The sequence below is a fragment of the Ictidomys tridecemlineatus genome, chromosome 1 (assembly GCF_052094955.1).
Source record: "Ictidomys tridecemlineatus isolate mIctTri1 chromosome 1, mIctTri1.hap1, whole genome shotgun sequence".
Classification (NCBI taxonomy): domain Eukaryota; kingdom Metazoa; phylum Chordata; class Mammalia; order Rodentia; family Sciuridae; genus Ictidomys; species Ictidomys tridecemlineatus.
In genome coordinates, this window is record NC_135477.1 from 109165672 (window position 1) to 109189865 (window position 24194).

Sequence of the window (24194 nt, forward strand, 5' to 3'; positions counted from 1 at the left end):
ACCTGATATCAGTTTCTCACACCAACATACTCTTGGTAATGACAGTTGAGTGCGATGGGTCCTGGTTCCCATTATATGAAAATGGAATATTTTAATAAAAAGACTCCAAAAGTTTCATCCAGACTTAAGTTGAACACTTTATGGCTACTTTCTTAAGTCCACTATTAGAAAATTGCAAAGATCAACTTAATTCATTTTTCATATAAAGTAATTTACTTTACCCCAATAGCAGCAAACAAGTCCTTAATACCAGGTCCAAATTTCTTATTTTTAAGCTTGTCACCAAACAAATGAGTCTGTTGTTTACGTTTTATAGCTTTTATTTTTGCTGTACCTATATGTTAACAAGCAACAGAATTTTATGACATGTTCAAATAAGTTAAATACATATATAACACATACATACACACACAGATAAATCCAATTTGTAATGAAAAGGGACATGAATTATTTTTAAACAATCTAAAGTTAATCCTATTAAGTAAAAGACACATCTTCTAAAACAGTGCTGTCCTAAAGACCATTTTGTGATAATGAAAATTTTCCATATTAACACTATCCAATACTATAACTACTAGTTATATAAATGCCTAATAAATACTTGAAATATAGTTCCTATTATCAAGTAACTTAATTTTTAATTTAATTTGTTTTAAATTTTAAATGGGCACATTTAACAAATGGCTAAATGTTTGAAAGCACAGTCATAAAACATGAAAAAATAATATTTGTTGTTTCTAAAAACATGTTGTGCCCATGAAATGCACAATCAAGAATCAGATTTCTCTGATGTTACAGGTTTTTTTAGTGCTTCCACATCACTTTACTAGTAACTTAATCTTAAAAACATTCTATGACATAGTGCATATATTGAATCATGCTAGGTAAACAGATCTATATATACTTCATGTTTAAAATTATGAACTCTAGACATAAAGCATTTGTAAAAAGAAATAATGAGAAGCAAAAATATTTATTACTCAAATTGTGGTAGACAAATAAAATATTTGGCTGTAGGGTTGTTTCATTTGTTCAAAAAATACTATCACAAGACACTATATCTCAATGGAGAGACCACTACCAGTAGGAGATGTAGCTCAGCCATGCTCCGAACTCTTGGGAGCTAAGGGGTGGGAAGTACTAAACTTTAATTAATGAATTATATTTTTACATTCACCTGGTATGTCATGTGGAAAGCATAACAATGGTATTACAGCAGACCATGCAAGAAGACCGGCACCAAAAAAATCAATCCACCAAATAAACTGCCATTTTCTATCACTGTCATCTTCCGCAATGCTTTAATAAAGAAAATTTAATAAAAAATTAAAATGCTTTCATTTTCAGCTTTGGGCATTTTATTAAAATAAAACCATGCACAAACACACGGAGAAAAATTTCTATTAATTTGTAATTAATTAATTTGTAATCTGTCACTATTGTTTGTTAATTTTTGTTAGCAGGCAGTAGTTGGTAGTCTCCCAATTAAATGATTCTTTTTTGATTTCCAGGATCCTAATTTTTTTCATTGTCCTACAGCAATTAGGAAGGGAAAGGTTCTTGTTTGTCCCTATTTAATTGTTTTCTCCAACAGAAACTATGCATTTAGAAGAGAATCCCTTTAATTCTCATCTGTCCTTAAAACTCATCCCTACCCCTTTCAATTTTGCACTTAGACCTTTATGATAAGCCTCCCTTTTAAGTTGCCCAATTGATTTTTTTATGTAGCATTTGACCCTTTAAATCCCATGTACTTTAAAATCACTTACTTCTGCAGTCCCTTCTCTGAAATTTCATATTTGGTATGATTTTATCTTTCCAGTGGCTTGAACAAATCCTCTTTGGACCACCTGTTAGTCAATCTGTCTCTTGCTTTCCCTGTGGTTTTTCTTGCTCTCTCTTTGCTTCTCACAGATCTTGCAGCGGACAGGATGGGAATGGAATGAGAAAGATCCTGCGTGGGATTTGTTGGCTTTCTCTTCTTTCCCACAGTGATTTTGAGGTTTGAACATTTATTGTCTTCAATTATTGCTAAAGCCATGATTTTAACAAGAATTTTCATAGTTGTGATTTTTTTTTGTATCACTTAGGGAGATTAGAGAAAGTTGATTGATTATAAAACCACCAATGTTTTCAACTCCTCATACATTCAAGACCTTCTTCAACCAGTCATTGTTGGAAAATGCTCATGTCTACAGGAACCCGGGTTTGGGAGGAGCTGGTGTCTCACAGGTTACTCTACTGCTGACCAAAACCTGGTCAGTCCTAGTTCATAGAAACTTGCTTTCCATTAAATATGGAAAATGCTGACTCTCTTGTCCAAAGCTAACAATATTCCTGAATACAAATTCTAGCAAGAAATAACATGGGATTATTCAATCCTTACTTCCATTATCCTCTTTTCATCTCTATTTGAATATGCTACACCCAGGGAATTTTAACTCCAGATCACCATTGGAGTTGTATGTTCCCTTGTTGTTTATAATATTCATAATCTTTTTTTCCACTTTTGAACCCAGCTATGTACTCCAACTGTATATAGTATATTATATGTAATATGATTATTACTTTTGTGTTTGATTAGTATACCTAAAAGAATCTGGGCCACAACTTTAAAAAAAATACAACGTATAAGCAAAACATGATAGGATGACTGTGTCTATCAGATAAATTTAGAAATCAAGAGATTTTTCTTCTGGCAAAACTAATTGATTGGAAAATGAAATAATATAATGACTCCATACATAAAACTGATAAAACATACAAAATGCTTAGAAATAAGGTTAATGGGATAAGTTCAGTAAAAATATAATAAAACTTTACTGAATGGCATAAAACAAGAGCAGAGATAATAGCATAACATGTCATTTTATTGCATGGAAAAGATAAATATTCCCAACTTGATACATTAATTCAATTCAAATAAAAGTGTTTTAGTTGTAGTCTGAGGTTATCGTCTTTACCTAGAAGATAATTTTGAAAGAAAATCGTCCCTAATATTTGATTAAAAACAATAATTGGGAGTATATTCAAATACTAAATTAAAAATAAAATTTTAGAAGTTACAAAAACCTGTAGTTTGACATGAAAAATTGAAAACTATATTGGGCTTACAGACTGGAGAGATAGGACGGAAACCCATATATACAATGAGGTTTAATTTCTGATAAAGGTGATTTCTAGTATCAGTTAAGAAACAGAATGGTTTATGAATATCAGTACAATTTGCCCTTTGACAGAAAAATAGAAGCCTGGACTATGTATCATGTCATATACATAAATATATAAATCAGGTGCAACTGAATATGGAATTTAAGCATAATTACAAAAGTACTGAAGAAAATATAATCAATTATTTAATGATTCTGTAAAGGAAGAACTTTTTAAGCAAGATGAAAATACTAAAACTTTATAAAAAAACAAATAGCTGAATTTGACTATGTAAGAGCTTTTAATGTTTACATAATAAAAGACTCTATACAACAAGCATAAAGACAGATTGAGGGGAAAAAAGTTCTGTCTTTTGTCATATCTATGACTCTTGAAGAACTTTTTTAAAATTAACAAATTAATTGGACCTGGGCATTGAACCCAGGGTCACTTTATCACTAAGCTACATTGCCAGTCCTTTTTATTTTTTATTTTGAGACAGGTTCTTAGTAAGTTGTCCAGGCTGACCTCAAATTTGAGATCCTTCTGTTTTAGCCTGCTGAGTTGCTGAGATTATACGTGTCCGTCATCATGTCTGGCTATAAAGAACTTTTATAAATCTATATAAACAATGAGCAAATATAAAGCCAAGAAAGGAAATAAGTATTAAATTAAAACTAAATTAAAAATTATAAAAAAGTATAAAATTAAAAATTTGTGTTTACTGACATACAAAAATGTAAAAATAACATATTTATGGCATCACAAGTGACATTTTGATATCACATATATACCTTCTGTAATGTTTAAATCAGGGTAAAAATATTTATAATCTCAAATGTTTATCATTTCTTTAAGGTGAATACATTCAAAATAATTTCTTCTAGTTTTTTGATATATCCAGTCCATTTTCATTATCTGCAGTCACCAGAATATCTAAGTCCTAGGACTTAGTATCTATTGTTCAAACTTTTGCCATCACTTCCTCTCTGCTATGTTTCCCAACTTCTGGTAACCAATATGATACACTTAATTTCTACGAGGTCAAGTTTTTATATTCCACATAAGTGCAATCATATGGTACATGTCTTTCTGGGTCTGGTTTATTTCAATAACATTATTTCTAGTTCTATTCATGTAATTGAAAATGCCAGAATTTCATCCCCTGTAAAGGCTAAATAGTATTGCATTCTATATGGTCCACATTTTATTTATTCATTCAATAGGTGATGGGCATTTGCGTTGTTTTCATTTTTTGCATATTGCAAATTGGCACTGCCATAATCACGTGAGTGCAAATGTCCCTTTGACATGCCGATTTCATTTCTTTCAGACATATACCCAGTTATGGGATTGCAAAATCACATGGTAATTATTTTTTTTTTTTGAGAAAACTCCAAGTAGTTTTCCATAATAACTACATTGATTTACATTCTGTTTTAGTCAGCTTTTTGATTGCTGTGAATAAAAGACCCAACTAGAACAATTTTGGTGGAGGAAGTTTTGAGGGGCTCATGGTTTCAAAGATCTCAGTCCATAGAAGAGGCTCCATTCCTCAGGGATCGAGGTGAGACAGGACATTATGGTAAAAGAGTGTAGCGGAGAAAAGTAGCTCACATGATGATCAGAAAGCAAAGAGAGACTCCATTCACCAGATACAAAATATATACCCCAAAGGCATGACCCCAATGATCCACCTCTTCTAAGCACACCCTACCTGCCTTCAGTTTCCACTCAATTAATCCCATTAAGGGATTAATTCACTGATTGGTTAAGGCTCTCATAAACCATCATTTCTCATCTAAACCTCTGAGCCACATACCTGAGATTTTGGAGGACACCTCACATTCAAAACATAACATTCCACACCTGGCCCCCAAAATTCACAACCATCTCACAATGCAAAATAGATTTTATCCATTTCCAAGAGTCTCTGTAGTCTCAACCATTCCAAGATTGCCCAAAAGTTCAAGCCCAAAGTCTCCTCTGAGACTTAAGACAAGCTTGTATTGGGAGTTTCTGTAAAAATCAAAGGTGATTTGCAAGTATCCGATATATGAAGTACAGAGTAGATATTTCCATTCACAAAAATAGGGGCATAGAGGGCTGTGGCTCTAGCTCAGTGGCAGAGCACTTGCCTCCAGTGTATGAGGCACTGGGTTTGATCCTTAGCACCCCTTAAAAATAAAGAAATTTTAAAAAGGCATTCTTTCCATCTACAACTACAAAAAAAATTTTAGAAAAAAAATAGGAGCACAGAAAGAAGGGATGGGACCAAAGCAAGGCTGAAAAACCCTTGGGCAAACAAGTCCTGTAGTTATGTGTCCAGCATCTAGAGAAGAGCTTGTGTACTCCAATCCATCCCTCTGGCCTTGTTGGTTGTACCCTTTCTGTTGAGTTGTCTCCAATTCCTGCACCTTTCCTAGGGCAATGTTCCACATTACTGACACTTCTTAATCTAGGGGGGGGTCTCTATTGCAGCTTTCAGCTTCTCCTCACATTTCCATACTTTGCTCTCGCAGGGGCTACCCACAAGGACTTCAATCCTGGGGCACTTTTTCTAGCCTCCTAAGCCTTCCTTTGAAATCTGGGTAGAAGCTCCAGGACCCTCTAACTCCGGCATCCTACATTGCTGCAGAACTAGCACCACATGGTTGATGCCAAGGTCTGCTGTCATCTCAAGTCTTCAGGGACCCTGGTTGCAGCAGCCTCTGAATGTCTGGGTGGCTAAACACATTGAAAAACTTCCTAGGCCACCTTGTGCAAAGAAGGGTATCTCCTCAAAAGAATTTTTACTTTTATTTTCTTGAGTCTGAGATGGATATGATCTTGCCAATTCCTGAGATGCCCTCAAGCCATCTTGCTTAATATCTTTGAGCAAAGTCTTTTGCATTTCTTTATCGTCAGTAATGTATTCAGTGACTTCAAATTCCTTAGCCCCAGTTTTACTGAGCTTTCTGCTTCTGAATATCATAACAAATTTGGCTAAAAGCTGCCAGCAATAGCTATACTACCACCTGAATATTATGCTGTCTAGAAATTTCTTCTGCTAGATTAAGAAGTCCATCACTTTTAAAATCAGCCTAGGGCTGGGGATGTGGCTCAAGGGATAATGCGCTCACCTGGCATGCGCGGGGCGTTGGGTTCAATCCTCAGTACCATATAAAATAAAATAAAAATGTTGTGTCCACCGAAAACTGAAAAATAGATATTTTAAAAAATTCTCTATTCTCTCTCTTTCTCACTCTTTCGATTTCTCTCTTCTCTCTCTTTAAAAAAAATATTAAAAAATAAAATCAGCCTCACAAAAGGTCTCAGCACACAGGAAAAACACAGACAACTTCTCAGCCAGAATGTAACACAAAAGGCCTCTAGTTCAATTACTGATAGTATTCTCCCTTTCCTCTAAATCCTCTTGAGCTCTGTTTTCACTGTTCACAGTCAGTCCTATTGGCATTCTGGTCTTCTGAGCTCCCACCATAATCAGCCATTAAACTCTGCTTACAATAATCCAAACATTCCCAGCTTGCGCTACTACATTCCTTGGGAATTGAGATGAGTTGGAACATGGTTATGGAAGAGTACAAAGGAAGGCAGCTCACATGATGATTAGAAAGAAGAGAGAGAGAGAGAGAGAGAGAGAGAGAGAGAGACCCCACTCACCAGATACAAAATATATACCCCAAAGGCATGTCCCCAATGACCCACCTCCTCCAGCCATATGCTACCTGCCTTCAGTTTCCACTCAATTAATCCCATCAGAGTTAACCAGTCATTTCTCCTCTAAATCTTCTTGCATTGTTTCACACATGAGCTTTTGGGGGACACCTCACATCCAACCATAACATAAAGGTTCACTCTACTCCACATCTTTAGCAGTTGTTATCTTTAGTCTTTTTGGTAACAACTATCTAACTTGGATGAGATGTTTTCTCATTGTTGTTTTGATTGGCATTTCCCTGATGATTAGAAATGCTGAGCAGTTTTTCATATATCTATTGGCTATTTGTAGGTCTGCTTTTAAAAATAGTCTATTTAGACATATTTGGTCTTTAGTTTTGCTTTTTGCTATTGAGTTAATTCCATATTCTAAATATTAACCACTTGCCAAATATTTATCTTGTACATATTTTTCTTATTACATAGGTTGTCTATTTACCCTATTGATTATTGCCTTTGCTGTGTAAAAGCTTCTTCATTTTATGTAAACCCATTTGTCAATTTTTGCTTTTATTTCCTGCGCTTTTGGAGTCTTTTCCTAAAAATCCTTGCCCATTGTAATATAATGAACACTTTCCCTTTTTTTCTAGTAGTTTCATGCATAGGTCTTTAATTAAAATCATTTATACACTTTGAGTTGATTTTTGTAGCTGATAAGAGGTAAGAGTCTAGGTTCATTTTTCTGCATATGGATATCCAATTTTCTCACCACCTTTTCTGAAAACACAGTCCTTTCTCTAATGCATGTTTTTCATACCTTTGTCAAAAGTTGGCTGTAAACATGTAAGTGTATTCTAGGCTTTTTATTCTTTTCAATTTGTTTGTTTTTCAATCAATACTATAGCTTTAATTACGATAGCTTTGTAGTGTACTTAGAAGTGAAAGTAGTTTAATGCTTTGTTCTTTTTGCTCAACATTGGGACATTTGGAAATATGCTGTGCTTCCATATAAACTTAGGATTGCCTTTTTAGTTCTATGGATAATGTCATTGGTATTTGAATATGTTTTGCATTAAATCCATAGATTGCTTTGGGTAGTATGTACATTTTAACAACATTGATTTTTCTAATTCATGAACTTACAATGTATTCTCACTTATTTTTCTGAACCTCTGCAATTTCTATTGCATAATTAATATTATGTTTCATCATTTTAATTACAGAGATCTATCACTTCTTTGGTTAACTTGATTCCTAGGTATTTCTGTAGCTATTGTCTTGGCATTGCTTTCTTGATTTCTAATTCAGATAATTTGCTATTGGCATATTGCAATATTGCCAAATATTGTGTTTTGATTGTGTACTCTGCAACTTCACTGAATTAGATCATTAGTTATAATTGCTTTTTTGTGGAATCTTTGGGACAGTTCTGTCAGATCATGTCATTTGTAGACAATAATGATCTGATTTCTTCACTTTGTACACCCTTTATTTATTCTCTTACATGATTGTTCTGACTAGAACTTGCAGTATAACATGAAATAAAACTGGTAAAATGACATCCTTTCCTTGGTCTATATCTTAGAAATTTTTCATTTTTTCCTTATATGGTACGATGTTAGTTGTTAGTCTGTTATATATACAGCCTTTATTATCTTTAAGTACATTTTTCTATAGCTAATTTGTTCAGAATTTTTATTATATAAAGAAATGTTGGATTTTATCAAATGCTTTTTCTGCACCTGAGGGATGATCATATGTCTTTTTCCTTTATTTTATTGATGTATATTTATTGATTTGTATATTTATTGAACTGTGCATATTGATTTGAGTATATTGGTTTTGGTATGTTGGATTACTATTTAAATTTGTTTCAACAATTTTTTTTCTTGATTCTCCTTGACCCATTGGTTGTTCTAGAATGAAGTATTTCCATTTATTTTTGTAGTTTACCATTTTTTTTGTTATTTGTTTCTAGTTTTATTGCATGGTAATTGGAAAAGTTACTTGGTTATGATTTCAATTTTTAAAATTTTTTGAGACTTGTTTTATGATATACCATATGATTTATAGTGGAAAATGGTCTATATGCACTTGCAAAGAATCTGTATTTGAAGTTGTTGGATGAAATGTTCCATAGATGTCTGTTGGGTCCATTTGGTCTTGGATGCAATTTAACTTATTTTTTTCTTCACTGATTATCTGTCTGGATGAACTGTCCATTGTTGAGAGTGAGATGCTAAGCATATACTACTATTATTCTATTTGGGTTTCTCCCTCTACATCTATTGATATTTGCCTTTTATATCTGGATTCACTCATATTGGAGGCAAATGAATTTAGAGTTGTTATTTCCTTTATTGAATTGATTCCTCTATCATTGTAAAATGATTTTCTCTTTTTATTCTTTTTACGTAAAACCTATTTTATCTGATGTAAGTACAGCTACTCCTGCTTTCATTTCCCATTTGGCATGTAATATTTTGTTCTGTGTCTTTATCTTCAGTCTATATGTGTGTTCTCAGAGATAATTTCTTGTAAACAACACATACTTGAGTCTTTTCTCCTTCTACATCTTCTCCTCCTTCTTCTTGACTTTGTTTTATCTTATCTGTCATTTGCTGTCTTTCAATTGTCCAATCGAGTCCATTTACATTTAGGATAACAATTGGTTAGATAAAGTCTTACTAAAATGATTTTACAATTTGATTTCTAATTTTATTACACTTCCTTTCCTTCTCCCCTTTTTAGTCTTCCTTCTCATTTAAATGAGTTACTCTAGTCAGGTGTTTAGTTTGCTTGTTTATAATTTTTTATTTGTCTAATACAGATTTTTGCCTTGCTTTTAATCATGAAGTTTATACTAAATATATTTTGATTACAGCAAGCTATTTTGAAATGAGAGCAACTTACCATGATTGTAAAGTTAAGAAAGGAAACAAAAGAAAAATTGAACAAATAAAAATCTCCACATTTTTGCTCCATTCCTTCTACATTCTGAACTTTTGATGTCCCATTTTACATCTTTCTGTGTTGCTTAATACTTAATGTATTAATGTAGTTATTATTGTTAAATGTTTTGTATTTTAGTCTTAGTACTAAGGATATAAATATTTTATATGCCATGTTTAAAATAATATAACATTATGAACTTGTCCATATAATTATTTTTACACATGAGTTCTATATCTTCCTATTTTTTTCTTACTCATTAATATCTCTTTTAGTTGGAGAAACATTTTTTGGCATTTCTTGAAGGATATATCTGATGGTCATACATTGTCTCAGATTTTTGGAAATGTTTTTCCCTCTCTCTTTCATTTCTTTTTTTTTTTAAAGAGAGAGAGAGAGAGAGAGAGAGAGAGAGAGAGAGAGAGAGAGAGAAAGAATTTTAATATTTATTTTTTAGTTTTGGCGGACACAACATCTTTGTTTGTATGTAGTGCTGAGGATCGAACCCGGGCTGCACGCATGCCAGGCGAGCGCGCTACCGCTTGAGCCACATCCCCGCCCCTCTCTTTCATTTCTAAAGGATAGCTTTGCTAGGTATCGAGAGGATAGTTTCTTAAAGTATCTGAAGAGTGGGTTTTTTTTTCCTTTTAGTACTGTAAAAATTTCATTCCACTTTCTCCTGTCCTACAAGGTTTCTGCTCAGAATTATACTATCAGATAAATTGAGACACACTTGTCTGTTATTTATTTTCTTTTGCTGATTTGAGAATATTCTCTTTAACTACAAATCTTTGAGAGCTTGATTATAATATATCTTGTGTATACCTGGTTGAATAAAATCTGATGTATGGTTTTTGATCATTCCATACCTGAATAATTGTATCTTTCTCTAGGTTTGAGTAGTATTTATTATATCTTTAAGTAAGTTTTCTTCACTTTTGACATTATCAAGTCTTGCTTGAATCCCAATAAACCTAATATTTTCTCTTTAATCATGTCCCAAACTTTTCAGAAGCTTCATTTTCTCATAATTCTTTTCCTTCTATTCCTACTGTCTATTCAAATAGCCTATGTTCAAGCTCACTAACTCTTCTGCTTGACCTATACTGCTCTTGATGTCTTCTATGTTTTTAATTTCACTTAATTTAGCTTTCAGCTCAAGAATTTATTTTGTTTGTTCCAATCTCTCCTTAAGTTTCTGTCAGCGTACTGGATCATGCATTTGTGTTTTCTTGAGGTTCATTAAGTTTCCTTAAAACAGGTGTTTTAAATTCTCCACCTGAGGGCTGGGGACATAGCTCAGTTGGTAGAGTGCTTGCCTTGCATGCACAAGGCCCTGGATTCAATCCCCAGCACCACAAAAAAAAAAAAAAAAAAAAAAAAAAAAAAAATTCTTCACCTGAGCATTCATCCCTATTGGGAGCTATATATGGCCAGATTCTGTACTTTATTTTGACCTGTACATTAGGTCATATTTCCCTGGAACTTTTTGATGCTTCTTTGTGTGTGACATGATTTATGCATTGAAGGATTAGATATTTATTCCAACTTTATTAATATGGCTGTGTTTGTGTCTATCATTCCAGAGTTTCTAACCAGTGTTTGTTTGAGTCAACAGTCACTTCTCCTGTTTGAACACTAGATGGCAACCGAAGTCCAAGTTTGCCAAGAGTCCATTGTTATTGTGATGTAGCTGTTTTAGGGCAATCCAACATGGTATTGTCCTAAAATTTCAGTTGATGTGTTGTTTAGCATAAATTTGGGGAATATCTCAAAATGATAATCCATCACTACAACCCTTTCCCTGGAGTCAAGGTAGGCCCAAATGCATTGTCCATAGTCACTAGCCTGTGGTCAGGCACTATAAAGTTCTGATAGCTCTGGGCTCCTATTTCATGAGTGGGCACCCATTTCCCTTTTCCTCTCTCAATTATTCTTTCTGTATTGTGCTGCCTGGGTTTAGGTAGGAATGTGGTGGTCAGTCCAGTGGCCCTCCATACCTCAAAACTTGATTCCACCTTTAGTCAATAGCCTGCCAATACCCCCACGTCAATAGGGCAGAAAGGACCAAGGACCATACAAATATAAATGTCAACTGCTGTGGAGGACCCATGGCCCCAAGACTGTTGCAACCAGTCACAGGTAAATTCTTGCTGTAATAAAACTCCAATAAACTAAAACATTCATATAGCTGGCATAGAGCTGTTATAGGCTCTGTGCATAGGCACTGACTTGGGCATATAGCTATTAGGATCTTGAGAGTGTTTGATTTTATTATTCTGACACTGAATTCCAAGTCAAAGTCCTGTCTAATTTTCCAAAATGGATCTCATTTGACATAATCTTGGGCACTATATGCTGCCCAAGGTTGAAGGGGTACTGGGGAAGGCAGTTTCTATGCCATCAAGGCTGATGCTAAGCTGGATCATACATAAATCTCACTGAAGTAGGGACCTACCCTGTCTTGTACAGGGGCATGACTCAGGCCTATTCCAAGGATAATAACCTAATGTAGGTTGAAACACGACACTATTCTACCAGGGCACAAGGTTTCATAGGTTTCTGCCTGACGTTGGGGTAGTTCTAGGGTTTTTATTTGTTAGCTCTGGGTTGAACATAGGGACCTTTGGTTTTCTTTCAGTATAGCTTTCACTGAAGTCACTATTAATACATCTCCAATAAATAATTAAACAAAATCTTAAAATATATATTTTATGTAGCAGAATAAAAATTAGAGCATAAATGAATGCAACAAAGAATTAAAAAAAGAGAAAGTCAACAATATGAAGAATTGATTTTTTGAAAAACAACAAAATTAGTAAGACTTTAGATAGATAAATTTAAAAAAAGATGACTCAAATAATAAAAATTTGAAGTGAAATAGAGATGCTACAATGGATTGCACAGATATAAAAGGCTTGTGAATAATTATCTTACAAAAAAATGGGCAGCATAGAAGAATTAGAAATATTTCTAGAAACATAAAATCTACTAATCTGGATCATGAAGAAAAAGAAAACATTTGGAAATACCTGTAACTATTAAAAAGAAGAGTTGGTAATCAAAAAACCTTCCAAAGAAAATCCCAGGACAAGATGACTTTGTTGGATAATTCTATCAAATATTTAATTATGAATTAACAATAACCCATCTATAACATTTCAAAAAATTTAAGGGGGAACACTTAAATTCATAATATTTTATTACCCTTACAAAAAATCATATGACAATACTATAAGAAAACTAGAATAATATTCCTGATGAATATTGGTGGAAAGACTATCCACAATATGCTAGTAAACCAAATTCAATAACATATTAAAAAGATTATACACTATAAACATTTGATATTGATTACTGTAATGCAAAAATGTTTCAACATATAAAAATAAATCAGTGTAATAATCACATTAACAATATAAAGGTAGGAAAAGCCAAAGATCATGTCCATTGGTTAAGGAAAAATTTTGAAAATATTAAATGAAGAATAGAAGGTAATTACTTCAACAGAATAATAACCATGAAAGAAAAGCCCACAGCTAACATACTCAGTGTGAAAAACAGAAATCATTTCCTCTGAAAGTCTGAGCCAAAGATATCAAGCAAAAAAAGAAATAAAAGGCATATGAGCTGGAAAGGAAGAAGCAAAATTATCTTCATTCATAGATGACATGATCTTCTATGTAGAAAAATCTAAGGATTACACACATATACATACAAACTGTTCAGTAAACAAACTTAGTAATGTTGCAAAAGGTAAATGACACAAAACATCTTGTAATTTTATTTGTGAAACAATCACAAAACACTGACATGAGAAATTGAAGAAGTTCCATATACTGAAAAGATGTCTATATTTATGGAATGAAACAACATTATAGAAATCCTCTAACAAAGCATAGGGCAAATATCTTAGGGCATTGTTTCTTCCACAGGCAACAAAGTAAAAATAGTGCAATAAATCCAAATTAAAAACTTCCATGTAGTAAAGGAAACATTAATCAGAGTAGAAAAATAATCTAAAAATGGGAGAAAATATTTGCAAACCATATTTTGAAAACAATAATATCCAAAATACATAAAGAACTCCTTGGGCAAAGGACTTGAATAGATACATCTCAAAAGAGGATATATAGCTCTTCCACAGGAGACCTACACGCTGATGCTCTGCTTCCGCCATGTCTCTAGTGATTACTGAAAAGTTCCAGCACATTTTTCGCGTACTCAACACAAACATCGATGGACAGTGGAAGATAGCCTTTGCCATCATTGCAATTAAGGGTGTGGGGCAAAGGTATGCTCATGTGGTGTTGAGGAATACAGACATTGACCTCACCAAGAGGGCGGGAGAAATCACTGAAGATGAGGTTGAACATGTGACCCCCATTATGCAGAATCCACAACAGTACAAGATCCCAGACTGGTTCTTGAACAAACAGAAGGATAGAAATGATGGAAAATACAGCCAGGTTCTGGCCAATGGTCTAGACAATAAACTACGGGAGGACCTGGAGCAACTGAAGAAGATTAGGGCCAACAGGGGACTGTGCTACTTCTGGGGACTTCGTGTCCAGGCCAGCACACTAAGACCACTGGGCCCAGCGGCCGCACTATGGGGGTATCTAAGAAGAAATGAGTCTTTAGGCCTTTTCTGTTAATAAATAGTTTATATACCGATGGCAAAAAAAGAAGATATATAAATGGTCAAAAAGCATATGAAAAGGTGGTCAACATGATTACTCATCAGGGAAATGCAAACCAAAACCATAATGAGATATTACCTCACACCCAATAGGATGGAAGCTATCAAAACAACAAAATGATAACATGAAGGTAGTAAGTATTAGAAACAATACGGGAAACTGGAGCCCTCTTGGTGAGGTCAGTGTTATAGTTGGTGCAATTGTAAAATGGCCCAATCACTACACAAAAGCAATGTGAAACATCTTCAAAAAATTAAAAGAAAATTATCAAATGATCTACTAATGATATGCCATAGAATTTTCTTAATCCTCTAAAAAGAAAAAAATACTGTCACATGCTATAACATGCTCAAAAATTGAGCCTATTTTTTTTTTAAGTAAAACAAGCCAGTCACAAAATAAATCCTATGTGATTCCATTTATATGAAGTATTTAATGCAGCAAAACTTTTAGAAAGAGGAGTAGAACAATGGTTGTCAGGGACTAGAGTAGGAGAAAAGGGAGTTGTTAAATGGATATAGATTTAATTTTGCAAGACAAAAAGTTCTAGATACTGTTGTGAACAGTGTGCTTATTTTTAACACTACTGTACTGTACACTTAAAAGCGGTTAAGATGTTGTGGGGTTTTTTTTGTCATAAAAAAGCACATGAAAAATTAGTTGTAAGGTTTTCATAATAAGTAATAGTTTTAATTATATCTCAAGCAGTAAAATATATAAATGTATATTTTAAATGTACTTAATTTTAGATACATGTGCATATCAGTCACTTTTGCTTACATTTCTAAAATGTTTATTACAAATTAAATATATATGTTTTGTTATAAGCAATGGTATCTACTCAACAAACATTTTATGTAACATAATCTGAAAGGAAAAGAAAAAAAATAGCTTACCTTTCGTGCAAGCTGTGATTCTTAGGGGCCCTAAGTAGTGGTGCTCCCATTACATGACCCACACCATATCCCAGTGTTGATGAAGCATCCCCAAAACCTAGAAAATGAATACTGAATATGAAGCAACTTTACAAACCAGCTTTGTCATGAGATAAGAATGACCTAAATGGATTACTTCTGTAGTTTTTTTTTTTAAATAACATTCTGTGTTAGTCCAGAGAAACAGACTAATAAAAGATGTTTTTATATATAGGAAGGTAGAAGAGAGAAAAATAAAAGAGAGAAAAAATAAAGAGATTTTAAAGAATTGGCTTATATAATTATAGGACTGAGCAAGTGACAAATTTGTAGAGTAGGCCAACATGCTGCAAATTCAAGTGAGAGTTGACATGGCAGTCTTGAGGTAGAATATCTTCTTCCTCAGGAAACTTCAGTATTTACTGTTACAGAATTAAATTAATTGGGTCAGTCCTCTCCACATCATGGAGCTTATCTGTTTTATTCAAAGTCTACAGATTATAACATCAATCACATCTAAACCAATATTATCATAGAAACATTTAAACTAATGTTTGAGCAAACAACAAGGTGTCATAACCTAGACAAGTTGGCACAAAAAAGTGACCATTACACCTATCATCCAATCAAGTATTAGAAACACTCAGGTAACTTACTTATGTAATTCATTATATCTAATATAATATATTTAATATAACACAAACGTATTTATATTAAATATAAACATAAATTTAGTATATTTCCCTTAATAAAGTTCTATAGGAAGACAATACGTTACACCATCACCTTTGTATACTTCACCTTAGCTGCCAGGGTGGAAGGAAGTAGAAATATAGTAGGCTTGCTGTTACATTACAAAGGAATGTATTTTAGTTGCTATTCAATATAATTAAAAATAAAACAAAAATATTTGCTGCCACTCTTAACATTAGTAAATGATTGCAAATATTTTTGGTGAAAGTAGACATAAATATGAATATCTTCTACTTTAGTTTATTAACATATTTTAGTAATTTATACACTTTTTTGTCTCTCATGGAAAATCATTATTCCAGTGCAAAATACTACTTAGTCACCTTCATATAAAGTATATAAAAATAATTTTGTATTTTTCCTTAAAAATGATATTTAGATAACTCTTTACAAGTAGATGATCTAAGCAGGATCAGAATTTATTTCAATATAAAAATGGATAAATTTTCCTGTGAAATATCTAGGGTTACTTATCATAGGACATAGAAGCATAGAATGCTATAAATAGGGTTGACTATATGATGTTCTATTAAATGGCATATCATTTGTCTCCTATGATGAACATGATTATGTTTTTAAATTATCTTAAATATATCAAAAGACCTAAAAGTGATTTTTGTTAAAAGAACTTAATACAACGATTATTTTCAGCACCACAATAAATTTGGTGCTAAAGAGGCATCTAATAATGTCCTATTCTCATTATGAACATAAGGCAACTGCTTCTCATCTGTATCCCCAGAGTTTAAAAGTAACAACTAATCAGGCAATTTAATCCAATGTTTTTTAGACTTTTTTCCTTGGAGAAATGAACATCAGCCTGTATAGACTGAACTGAAAAGATAGACAATAGATGGATGAATAACAGTTTTTATTATTTTAAAAGAACGCACGTTTCCATTTTTTTATATATTTTCAGTGACATTCAGATGACTTGTCTAGAATTTCAAATCTCAAGTCACTCTTCAGAATTAAGTGTTTCAGTGTGGAATTTTTTGTTTTGGTTTGGTTTTTGTAGTGCTGGGAATCAAACCCAGGGCCTCATGCATGGTAGGCAAGTACCCACTAAAGTACATTCCCAGCTTTCAGTGTAATTTTGAAAATAAGCATACAAGTTAACACTTAACATATATAATGTTATAACAGGGCCAATAGATAGTATTTTTGTATCAGTTGAAATATATATTTTAAAATGCAGAAAGTAAATGGGCCAATAATATTAGAATCAGAGGAACTTGCCTAAATAGAAGCCAGAGGAGTGCAAAGGAACACTGTCGTCAAGGAAGGTAATTCCAAGGATATAAAGAGGCACTCCTGCTACTCCCAGCACAATCTGCCCGAAGGTGGAGAAATATACATATTTTGATTGGAATGATTCGGATCTGGTGCAAGCTTCCAGAATCTTCATTGGATTGCAAATATCTTTTGAAAAAGATAATTGTATTTTGTTAAATGAATTCAAAAGTTAAATATACCAGAAATATGAAATATTCTTTATCAAACATTTTTCTTCTACAATCTGTTGCCACCATTATGCTTTTATCTTTTAGATATACTTTATTTGTATTGAATGTAGTTCTATGATTAATCATATTCTCAGAAAAACGCTTTAATAAAAGAAAATTTGTGGGAATGCCAGAAGAGATGCACATATTGTAAACCAAAATTTAAATGTTCACACATGATTGTATTCACACAATTATATGTGCCTAGACATTTTTATACATATACATTTATACACAATATAACAAATATTACAGTGATTTCCTATTAATTTTGCATCCTGTTCCACAAGATGCAAACTTCTAATTTTCTGAATCATTAAAGCTTACTTTCTGAGTTCAGTTCTATATTCATTTCTTTAGTGATCTTTATATTTAATTTGTCATTCTGATAAAATAATGTCCCATTTTAGACTGACTAACTTCTAGAACATAGGATCATAAGGACAGGATATAACATGATAAAAATTTCTTGTTGTTAAGAGTTATTATAAGGTCATTCATCCATGAGATTTAAAGATCCTTTAGTTCACAGGATAGTTCTTATGATTTTTTTTAATTCATTAGGTTATAAAAAATGCTAAATAAATTTTTGTGTGATTTCAGTTGTTATTTTACTTTGGTCAAGTTAGGCAATTGTTACTAAATCATATTGTTATGGTTGAAATTTAACACAATTTAACACATACTTTCAAAATATGTTGAAAAACCTAGTGAAGTACAGATTGCAATATGGTATAACATCACCTTTTCATCTGACTTAGTTTCCATGGAATGATATTTGACTCCATAGCAAATGGGAAAAGGCTCTAGGATTGTGATTAAATGTTGATGGTTCATTTTACACAGACAAATTGACTTGCAGTAATAACAGTATTAGTTTGGAATATTTGCAACATGCTTTTTAATTTCTCGAACTCCTGTTGTTTATGGAAGCCTACCTGCCTTAGGATGCTCATTTTAAAAGTCAAATCTAAGTAAAAACTTTTCATAATTGGATTTTCAAGCATCTATACTCTAATCATCCCTATCTTCCCAGCTCACTTATTTTTGCAACCTTATTTCTGTAGTCCTTAAATCTCATCAGGACTGGTAATCTATTGACCCTGCTCCTTTTCACTAGCCCAGTGTCACATTCCTTCTATCATAATCATCTCAACCTCTGTAGTCCTTTGCTATCTTTTACATCATGCAATCCCTTAGTAAAATTGCAACCCTGGTCAAATTACTTTTTTCCCTACTCTATATTTTCATTTTGAAATTGGTCATGACTGGAGAAAAACACACATCCATTAGAAATCCCACACTGAATTCATGATAAATAAATTCAAGGAGGTCCTTCAGGCTCCTGATAATCATAAAATCTGTCCCTGCCTTCTCCTAGAAAATTCAACTTGTTCATTTCCCTTCTCCTAGGGTTCATACTCCCAAGCTTCCTGTTGACTAATAGAAAGAAGCTAATCTTTTAATGACATTCATCATATTAAAATAAATAAATAAACAAACATAAACTCTATTTAGGACTATAAACTATATGGCTATGGCAAATAGCAAGCAAAAGAGAATTTCAAATAGGAAGGAACAATCAATATTATGAAATGCTGATGAAAGTTCAAATCAAAACACATAAAATTTCATTATATTAAATAGCATGAATTACGTTTGTGAAAATAATTCTGTTGCAGTATTTAGAGTGGAAGCCATGTTAAAGTGGACTGAAGAAAGAATGGGAGATTAAATCAGAAAGCAAGTACAATTCTTTCAGAAAACTCACCTGTGAAAATCAGGAGGTTGAGAAAAGTGATGAAAAAGAGGACTACCAGTTATGTCTATTATTGCTGATATTGTTTAATACTAGGAAGAAACTTCAACAAATTACAGTGCCAAAGAGTGGGATGATTGAGAAGAAAAATTTGCAGAAAAGCGGAGAAGGAGATCACTAAGAGGAATAGTTTCCGGAGAGGCAAGGGAGCACAGAATGGTTAGTAGAAGTCATACCTTTATTCCACAGGAAAGAAGAAGAAAAGAATATCAACCAATGAATACATGTGGAATTATAAACCCTCTGAAAATAAATTAAGGCAGTTTTCCTTTATGAAAGTGTACTTTCCATCCAACACAGAACATCAGAGTTAAGTGAGGAAAGTCTAAACTGCTTGTGAATTTGGAACACTGTTTTCAGGTTGAGCAGATCCATTTGAGAGCAAAATGAACAACTGAGGTTAACATCAATGAATTTATTATAGGATTCATAGGCGGCAGTCTAGTTATAGCTAAAGGAAATTTATGTGGTTCAGTGAAAAGCCTTTCCAGCCAGGGACAAAAACAGAAAAATGAAAAAAGAGAGCTTAGGAATTTGATTCAAGTGTACATAAAATACTACTATTATTTCATGTTGAGGAGCATAAGACAAGCTACAAATGAAGGGAAATTATAATGAGGATCTGACAAAGAAAGTAGGTGTCACTTTCCTGGAGGTCCCAGTGAATTTTGCCTTCAACATACGACTAAGTAGGAAGAAGTGGGGGTGTAATATCAGAGAGCTGGATAATACATGCTGAAGAAGTTCTCATAATAGTGACAGTGCACTGATACCAGGGCACATGTGGATGGTCCCTGAAATATAAAGCTTTAGTAACTAAAGATGAGAATGTGGAATAAGTGTTTCCACGAGTTCATGAAGAAAACTCAGTTCTACCTTTTCAAGGATGTGTGAAGTACAATATCTGCATGCTGGTTGAGGCACAGTCTTGGGGATTGGCATGTCATCAGTAGAGATATCTGTGATAGGCATGGTAAGCAGAGCCAGGGAATAGGAAATGCTGGTGAATGGGAGGCACAGCACCAAAGAGGTTCAGACCACTCAAAAGGGAAGAAAAGCAACTAACTCAAAGGTACACAGAGGACATAGTAGGAAGATATTCAAACAAGACAAGAAGGATGTGGGAAAGGGACAGAACAAAAGAATACAGAACTCACTGTCTGTGTGTGTACGTGAACTAGATATGAACTTAGAGTTAAAAGTTGTTATTTAATAAATAAACTTTCAAATGCAATAAGAAAAATATCTGTTTAGACAGATGCTTGAAGAGAGCACTTCTACAAATAAATTTATTTCTCTTTTATTCAGTTTATTTCAACTTCTGTGGTATCAAGCAGAGTCACCCAGTAAATGCATTATATATTATTATGTGAATTGTATGCATCTAATCACAAACAAAAACTAAAATATATTATCTACATGGTATAAACAAGACATAAAAGGAAGAAAGATCATACTGCTTTACTGCCATGACTCCTACTGAGTACTGATCAGAATTTTTACTATGTATAAAGCAACTGTTTCCTAAGGTTTTATTCTTCTGAACAGAATAAAAGTTAAAGGAAAGTTAGGAATGAAATGTTTTCCATTCCCTTCTTGCCTTAAGTCATTTTCTCATTTAACCATAAGTCTGTTCTATAAATATAAAAAAGGCATAATTTATATTTCTTATATTGATATAAATAAATTATACAGCATATAACCATATTTATATATTACTTTTGTTGTATTAATATGAACTATTTTTGAATTTAATATGCTATAAACACACATCATAAATATACTATAAAACACTCTGTACATATCACAAGCATTTATACACTTGTACAGTACACAGAGACCTCCTCTTACCTTTTTTCACTGTCTTGCTGAACCCAGTTTAAAGTTGCCAAAATGGGCAAATGCATTCCATCACATATATAAACCTGTACATGATAAGAAGGAATCTGATACAGTACTGTCATAAAAAATTCAAGGAAACTTCAAATGCCTTTTTCTGGTGGGAATAGTAAAAAGATGGTAGAATAATTTTTTAAAAAAGATGAACAAAGGGCTGGGATTGTGGCTCAGTGGTAGAGCACTTACCTAGCATGTGTGAGGCACTAGATTCAATCCTCAGCACCACATAAAAAATAATAATAATAAAGCTTTGTGTCCAACTATAACTAAAACAAACATTTTAAAAAAATAAACAAAGGGAAGAGGCCACCACCTTTCCCGATTCAAGTACTAAGTCAATGAGCAGGTCCCATTTTGAAATGATGAGAGTAACTACAATAACCTTTCTTTATTTGTGTGTAGGCTTGTTTATATTTGAGCTTGTGTGTGCATTTGCATGTATGTATGTCTGTTGAGGCGAGAAGGAAGAGATTAATTAAGCCATATTGTGGAAGACAAAAGGAATCATGAAAAATTCTCAAGAGATTCATAGTTATATATATGAAAATTAATAAAAGAGAAATAATCTCATAAAGTAATTATTCCAAATGTTCTTTCCTCTCCTTCCCAAGCCCATTAGTTAATATGAAGGGTATATGATCATGACATATCTGTTCACTAGGAAACTTCAAGTAATTAGTCAATAAACTTAATTATATAAATCAATATCAATGTATCGGTATATAAACAGATAGGCATCATAGACTATTTCGAGTCCCCGAGCCAATGATTTAAATGAATATTGATTTGAGGCACAACAGTATATTTGAAAATATTACCTGAAACTTCTTCCTCTAAATGAAGATTTTCATCACTCAAGTATGGATAAGCAAGTAAAAATGATGCAACTCCTATTAAAAAGGAGGACAGTGCAACCCATCTTGGTCTGTTTCCTCTTGTTCCATAATATGCTACAAATATTGCTACCATGCAAGAGGAAACACCATAACTGAGTTTCAAGGCTAATTTCTGCATGATTCTCAGAGTGTAGTGCTCTTGAAAACTGTCAGCGCTCACGTCTATAAGACCAAAAATAATACCTAGAATATAAAAAGAAAAATGAAGACAATGATATGCATCTAAGAAACAAAATACGTCACATTATAAACATTTCAAAGCAAACTTAATTTATATTGATTTACCTTTATTTTACATTCTTCTGAATGTTTAAAATCTATAGACATAATTAGTGATTATTTTTCTGACACTAATTGGTGTTAACTTTTAAGAAATATTTGCTAGCTGCATTTTGAAGTTACTTTTTAACTACCTCTATGAGTAATTTCTTGAAGATTATTCTTATTGTATTATTCAGTAGAACTGATCTTTATTTTAGTGTGTTACATTTCAATTATTAAAACATTTATAAATACCTTAATGAATGTTTATCCACCATCTAGAATTGAAAATGTAATGCTATCAGAATTGTTGAAACCAAACATAATTCAAATTCATCTATGTCTCTCCCTTCCATAACCGGCTTTCTGCATTTGAAGTTTACCATTTCTGTGTACTTTCACAATGTACTTATTCAATGTAAATAACACAGGGTATTGAAATGGTTTTATACTATGTGTATTTCTATCATTCAGTGTACAAATAATCATGTTAAGTTTTTTAGCCAAAAATAAGTTGATATAGGCGGGAAATGGTTCCAAAAGTAATACATTTATTGGAATGAAAGGGAAAGTGGTTACTAACTAAAACTCAAGATAACCCTGAAAGATTGCTTAAGCACAACCTTATGCTATGATGCTCCTGTTGGAACAGCACTCACTACCTTGTTTTTCAGGAAAACAGGAGCCCACATTCTTCCTAATGTTAGGCAAACCAGCTCAGTCACCTCCTGCTTCTGCTGCTCTTGCAGGTGCCAGAGACAGACCCTGTGAGCACAGTGCTGCTGAACAGTACTCCATTGCTGCTGATGGAATCACATTAACTCCCAAATTTAAATCCAGGAATTTTCAATCATCCAGCATTGCTCCTTTGCTAAAACCACCAACAGAAGCAGAAAGTACTAGAGGCTTCCCATTGACCCTTTTTACATCTATTGCCACAATCCCTTCAGTGGCAACATCTAGGTGAAATAAGACAGCTTTCTCTGGGCATGTCGTTTTTACACTCACTCTGCCAGTCCACTTGTAAATAGGAGTGAGTTCATGAGGGGAGCTTATAGCCCCCAGGCAAAAATTTTGCAGGGCTTTCCCTTGAGCCTACTTGGGACTCATTTTCACACTTCACTGCATATTTAAACCTCCATACCAAATAAATAACAATATCATCCTGGTTTTGCCTAACATTTTTCAACTATCAGTCATACAAAGATGCTCCCCCAAAAAACACACAACCTAATTAGACACCACATTCATCTCAGGGTAATAATTTTAGTCACAACCCTGAGAAGATTCCTTTGGCCTAAAAACAAAATGGCAATGGTAACTGCCAATAATAAAGCGAATATATCAGAGGCTTAACTAAATTTGTGAGGAATTCCACTGCCAAAGAAACCTCAAGACAGACTTTCAGCTACAATTAGTTTAACAGACCAATACCATCAGAAAACATGATAAAAACTTAACTGCACCCAGGAAAGGAATTTTCTTCAACTCTCACTGTAGATGGGGCCATGGAGGATAATGGCCAAGACTAGAAATATGTCCTGCCAGTAATTGTGATCATCTCTTCAGAGGCAGTATTAATTTGCCTTTTAATTCACACACATTCTGTAACTTACACACAAATTTTTAAGGTTGTCTACTTTATGTAAAGTATAAACAAAAGAATAAAATGGGAAGGAGCA

General features: G+C 33.2%; 1 protein-coding gene and 1 pseudogene across 2 annotated transcripts in view; one reads left to right on the forward strand and one right to left on the reverse strand.

The window, feature by feature from the left end:
- Positions 1-24194, reverse strand: part of Slco6a1 (solute carrier organic anion transporter family member 6A1) — a 112801-nt gene that overhangs the window by 61455 nt on the left and 27152 nt on the right. Inside the window, exons 2-6 of one of the 2 annotated variants that reach the window (XM_040273201.2) lie at positions 22174-22434; positions 17372-17554; positions 15362-15458; positions 1178-1299; positions 222-334 (exon numbers count right to left, since the gene is read on the reverse strand). In XM_040273201.2, coding sequence (XP_040129135.2) covers positions 222-334; positions 1178-1299; positions 15362-15458; positions 17372-17554; positions 22174-22434 — 776 coding nt within the window. The remainder of the gene's footprint in view (positions 1-221; positions 335-1177; positions 1300-15361; positions 15459-17371; positions 17555-22173; positions 22435-24194) is intronic. The other variant, XM_078045134.1, reaches the window with a different exon arrangement.
- On the forward strand, positions 13941-14398 carry LOC101965438 (small ribosomal subunit protein uS13 pseudogene; annotated as a pseudogene).